The sequence below is a fragment of the Lolium rigidum genome, chromosome 2 (genome assembly GCF_022539505.1).
Source record: "Lolium rigidum isolate FL_2022 chromosome 2, APGP_CSIRO_Lrig_0.1, whole genome shotgun sequence".
In the NCBI taxonomy this organism is placed as follows: domain Eukaryota; kingdom Viridiplantae; phylum Streptophyta; class Magnoliopsida; order Poales; family Poaceae; genus Lolium; species Lolium rigidum.
In genome coordinates this window covers 57,581,641-57,587,422 of record NC_061509.1, presented here as the reverse complement: position 1 = coordinate 57,587,422, position 5,782 = coordinate 57,581,641, and the positions used below count along the sequence as shown (strand labels likewise).

Below are 5,782 nucleotides of genomic sequence, written 5' to 3'. Positions count from 1 at the left end.
CCAAATTTGACTTGGTCAAGGAAAACTACGTAACAAGTGATTATGCGGTTAAAAATTAGGTTGCCTTAGAAGACAAACTTAGACGGAATCAGAGAAACAAATGTGAAACGTATGTGTTTTGAAAAAAAAAAGTAAAATATATGTCTTGTGTTCTGTATGCTATTGACTAACTACCGTACGAAAAGTTTTTTCTAATTCTCAGTTGACTTGACTGGAATTATCAAATGTTCCAGTCGATTCAAAAAGTGCAATTATGGTTTAGGAAAACTGTAATCAAATGAGACAGACACAGACCCCATTAGTAAATAACAACTATTATTGTGCCCGTATATGAACATATATACATAAGCGCATAGTGGCTTACACAATCATGCCAATCATGCAGGTGGTATATGTGTACAGATGTCAAACGTGGAAAGTATATATGTATGATGTGAAGCAAAGCTACGCTGTCGGGTAGGAAGGCTGCATGGCGAGTCCGCACAGGCCTTGCTCGTCAGCAATGTCCCTCTCCATCCTGATGAACCCTTTCTCGCCCCAAGTCGTGCCCCACGAGTTCTTCATCACCCAGTACTTTGTCCCGTCCCCAGCCACGCCGTAGCCGACCGCCACAATGCCGTGGTCGAGCTCAGTCCCGCAATCGCCTGAGAGTATGCCGCCCTTGTAGAACCGGAAGAGGTTGTCCCCTCCGTCGAGTGCAATGGACACAGGCTGCGCCGCCACCGCCTTCTGCAATGACGCTTCGTCGTTAGCCGGCACGTCCTCATAACCTGTGATGGATGCGGCAGATTTGGACTCCTTGTTGGAGTTGCAGCTGCCATCAGTGCCGGTGTAGGGGTAGTTTCCCTCGGTGGTGAGGCCACCATTGTCGATGATGAACTCGAAGGCATTGTCCATGAGCCCACCCTCGCAGCCCTGGTCCATGCCGTCCACGTCACAGTCCACGAGCTCCTGCTCCGACAGGGAGATCAGTTTCCCAGTGCTCAGCTTCACGATGCCTTCCACGGAGCCCACCGTGGAGAAGGCCCAACAACAACCTGAAATATTCCAGTTACAGGCATGTTGGAGTTAGTCACTGACGATACAGACCAAGAATGCCCCAAAATATTGTTGTTAGCTGAACTCCAGCAGAAATTTTGTCATTTTGACAAACTAAGAACTATTCAGGACATCTGAAAAAATAGCTGAAACTGTGGAAACTTCAGTAATTTCAGTGGTGCGCAGACTATTTCTAAGATCAACTTTACGAAATATTGTGTGAATATGAGCTTACCACATTGGCCTTGGTCTTTGATGGGAGTGACTGCACCTTTGGTTCTCCAGTCTACAGACGTGGGGAGAGCGTCGAGGCTGACATTCGCATACTTAAACCCTGTAGTCTTTCCATTGTTACCACCCACCGGTGCCTTATACCCTGTGTATTTAGCCTTGAACTCATCTTCGGTGATATCCGCGAACTGGTTCGCCTCGAGCCAGAACTTGTCAGTGCCAGAGTTCACAGACTCGATGAAGGCGACGTTGGCCTTGAACACCTCGAGCCGCCTTGCTTTCTCAGCATCATCGTTGTACACACGCCCGTACTTGGCCATCCACTCCTCGTGCCTTGCCACAATGGACCGATCCTCAGCCAGGTCTCGCGCCGCTTGAGCGCTAAGCGCGCAGGCGCACACGAGGATGGCGACGAGGAAACCCGGTGAGTAAGCCATGGTCGGCTGTGGTAGAAGCTGGAGTTCAACTGCGGTGGAGGAGGGGGTGTGTTGATCTTGTTTGATGATCGTTGGGGGGCGTAATGTGGATCATATATATGGAGACATGAGATATGGGGTGTACCGGCTGTGTTTTGAAGTGATGATATTCGCGGTAGGCTGCGTGCCGTGAGAGAACGTAGGGAAGATAAATTCTTGGTAAACAAAGCCATGCATTAGCCTTGGGGGTGAGCTGAGAACAACACCGTCTAGTCTATTAATATTTCAACTGATGATGCTGAACGTCTAGTTTGCTTGTTAAACAAAAATACGTGCAGATTACGGCCGATAATTTAAGTACCTGTTGAGGGCGAGAGATTTAACTCAGGCTCATCGCTCACTAGCCATTATTAATGATTTGTAGTGGTAGTTACCTTTGGTTGGATTTTATATTTTTTTAACAGAAACGTGGTTCGATTTCAAGTGTGTAGTGCACGTATATAGGCATCAGTTGCGCTGCGGCAGTACTCGGATACTGCCCCCTCCTCTTCTACGGCGCCGCAGAGGGGCGCCCACGGAGAAGGGGGAGAGGGGCTCCCGCATCCTCTACCTCACCATTAACCATGCCGCGCGGAAAGGCGAAGCCTGGTCATCACTCGCAGCGGCGGACACTTCTCTTCCCCGTGCGCATTGCGTGTGGGCACGATGCTGGCCAAGCACCCCGGCGGGATGGCTTACTCGCGCGGAGCGGTGCGTGGGGTAGCTAATGCGCGGAGGATGGCAGCCCTCCATAGTTTCTGTGGTGGAGGTTCGTTCCCAGGCAGTGGGCCCTGGATTCGGTGGTGGCGGCACGCCTCCTAACGGGGTTGGTCGTCTTCCCTGGCCTCCTCGTCGATGCCTTCGCTAGTGGTGGAGGACATGGCAGCGCTAGGCCTTGTGGAACGGATATCGGTTTCACGCAAAGTAGAGTCTCCAAGGAAAACCCTAGATCCTCGGACTAGTCGATGGTGGCGCTGTCAGCATCATACCCTTCTTGGAGGCATCGCCTAGGAGCTTCTTTGTTGCGGTCGATCCTCATCTCCTAGTCTGGGAAGCTCCGGGGGAAACCCTAGATCTAGGTCACTCCGATCGGATTATGGCGGCGTGGGGCGTCATTTCTCCCCTTTGGGGGTATTGTTTATGGAACTCATATTGGCTGAAGGGGCTCTGAGGTGGAGCGGTTTGCATCTGCCTCATCAACGACAGTGAGTCTCAACGGTGTGGCGCAGCGGATTCTCGGTGTCAGACGTAACATAATAGTCCTGCACAAGGCGGGGGCTCTGCCTGGCGTCATGGTGGCGTCGGCAGGACCGTATGAAGAATATGCGGATATTAACCATGAAAAAATTGGCGGTTCGACTGTGGTGACGGCTTTTTTAGCATCTACATGAGGTGTTTGCCTACAGTTTGCTAAACCAGATGACCGCTGTCTCAGGTATGCAATGCTTCTGGTTGCTAGCTGGTGTAGGGATTTTACTGTTTTCGGAGCATAAGGCTATGTTGACATGATCTTCACCTATTGCCGGGTTGTAAGTGTTGTGTGGAGACCCTGGATTTTTTATGTATGCTCTTTATATGTTTTCTGTTAAATAAATTAACAGAAAGTCATATACATCTTTTCAATTCAGAAGTTGGAGGTCTCATTTCCATTTCAAAAAAGAAAATATTGGCTAAAATTTCACGGTCCAAATATATAAACAATATACATGATTTGAGCTTCCAGGAACAAAACCGAGATGAAGACTAGCTCAACGGATGTATGACAACATGCCTCCAAATTCCCAAGTAAACGGAATGAGAACAGAACTTGAACGACATCTCTAACTTAAAACATATAATCGATTGTAGATCAAAGAAACGGCATTATAGCTTTGTTTTTTTTTCAATAAAGGATGCTTTATTACTTTAATAAGCAATTACATCCAGCCTCTGCATAACCAGGATGCACACAGCCGTTTTGTTATCTCAAGTCCAAAAGGATAAATAATAAAAACTAGGCGAGATACATATCGGAACGATGAATCATATAACGCCTAAAGAGTAGGTGGGGCATCTATCCGTAGACTATGCTGCCACCCATGTAGGGAAAAGTATCCCTCGCCGTAGCCTTCAACCGTGTACAGACCTCCGTAAATAGGTCTCGGTTCTCCACTCGCTGAAGAGGTAACCATGAACGGAGAATACATGTACATCTGTAGATGACCAGCAACAAAGAGAAATTTTTGTCATTAAAGATCTTGTCATTTCTACATAGCCAAAGCTCCCAGATAACTGCTAGCGCCCCCACCATAAGAAGCAACTTAAACCTTGAATCTATACCATGAAGCCAATTGCCAAAGACATTGGCGACACTAGTCAGAGGATACAAGGTAGACGCTACTTGGATGACAGACCATATAGATCTCGCGAACTGGCACTGGAAGAATAATTTTTTGATTGTTTCGTCCTGATGACAAAAAACACACAGTGTACTTTCATGCCAATTCCGCTTAACAAGATTGTCTTTGGTGAGAATAACCCCACGACGAAGATACCATCCAAATTTTTTAATTTTTAATGGTATCTTCATCTTCCAAATCTTCTTATTGTTGTCAAGCTGGCAAATCGTAAAGAAGGATCGCATTGTAGAAAGATTTTACGGAAAAGGTACCATCTACATGAAGGTTCCATCTAAATTCGTCTAGTTCGTGTGATAAATGAATATCTCCGAGCCGTTGAATTAGGGTATTCCATGCCACAAGTCTTTGTACAAGTAAAACCCGTCCGAACGTCACATTCGGAGGTGAGGTAGCCATTACAAGTAGCAATGGTATCACCTTGGCGACGAGCAATCCTATACAGAGCAGGATACCTGTTCACTTAAGGGTGCATTGTCTAGCCAAGCATCTTCCCATAACCGTATCCGTGCTCCATTCCCGATTGAGAAAGTACCATGGTGAAAGAATACATTTTTTGTCGCCATAAGACCAGCCCGTAGTGAGAATCCCTGGGTTTCCAAACCACTTGGGATAATGTCTTCGAACCGATATACTTTCTCCGAAGAATAGTTTGCCAAGTTCCATCCTCAGTAAGTAGCTTAAACAGCCATTTACTCAGAAGAGCTGAATTCTTGACCTCCAGATCATGAACTCCAAGCCCTCCTTGATCTTTGGGACTACAAACTATACTCCACTTAACGAGTCGATTTTTTTTTCTCGCTGTCCCCTTGCCAAAAGAATCTGGATCGATAGTAATCGAGTTTATGCAGAATTCCTTTCGGTAGGATGAAGAATGATAACATATACAGTACCATATTTGTGAGTACCGAATTAATGAGTACCAATCTTCCTCCCGGGGACAACAATTTACCTTTCCAACTACTAAGGCGTTTTTGTAATCTTTCTTCCACTAATTTCCATTCCGCGATTGTAAGTCTCCGATAATGAATCGGAATACCCAAATAACGAATAGGAAATTGGCCTTGCATGCAACCAAACAACTCGTATACGGAGCCGTATCGTTTTGGGCATCACCGAAACAGAACAATTCGCTTTTATGGAAATTGATTTTCAATCCCGACAACCGCTCAAAAGCCGCCAAAATTAATTTCAGATTTTGAGCTTTTTCAAGATCATGATCCATAAACAAAATTGTATCGTCGGCATATTGAAGTATAGATAAACCACCATCAACCGAGATGTGGAATCACTCCTTCAATCGGCCATCGACCTTGGCCCACTCTATGAGTATAGCCAGCATATCCGCTACAATGTTAAACAACATCGATGATAACGGATCCCCTTGGCGTAACCCTTTTCGTGTTTGGAAATAGTGGCCAGTGTCATCATTAACCCGGATTGCGACAGTACCTCCATACACAAAATCATTTATTAGAGTGCGCCACTCTGGAGAAAAACCTTTCATCCTGAGTGTCTGTTGTAGGAAAGACCACTTAACTTTATCATAGGCCTTTTCAAAATCTAGTTTTAAAATAACCCCATGTAATTTCTTAGAATGCATCTCATGTACCGTCTCATGCAAGACCGCCACTCCATCAAGGATGTTCCTTCCTTACATAA

The 5,782-nt window shown here is 46.1% G+C and overlaps 1 protein-coding gene across 1 annotated transcript; it reads right to left on the bottom strand.

The window, feature by feature from the left end:
* Nucleotides 1–444: 444 nt before the first annotated feature.
* LOC124689782 (senescence-specific cysteine protease SAG39-like) lies at nt 445–1,706 on the bottom strand. The gene is made up of 2 exons (XM_047223253.1): nt 1,274–1,706; nt 445–1,037 (listed from the first exon to the last, which is right to left on the bottom strand). Exons 1-2 carry the CDS (start codon nt 1,704–1,706, stop codon nt 445–447), a joined length of 1,026 nt encoding a protein of 341 aa, XP_047079209.1.
* Nucleotides 1,707–5,782: the final 4,076 nt, after the last annotated feature.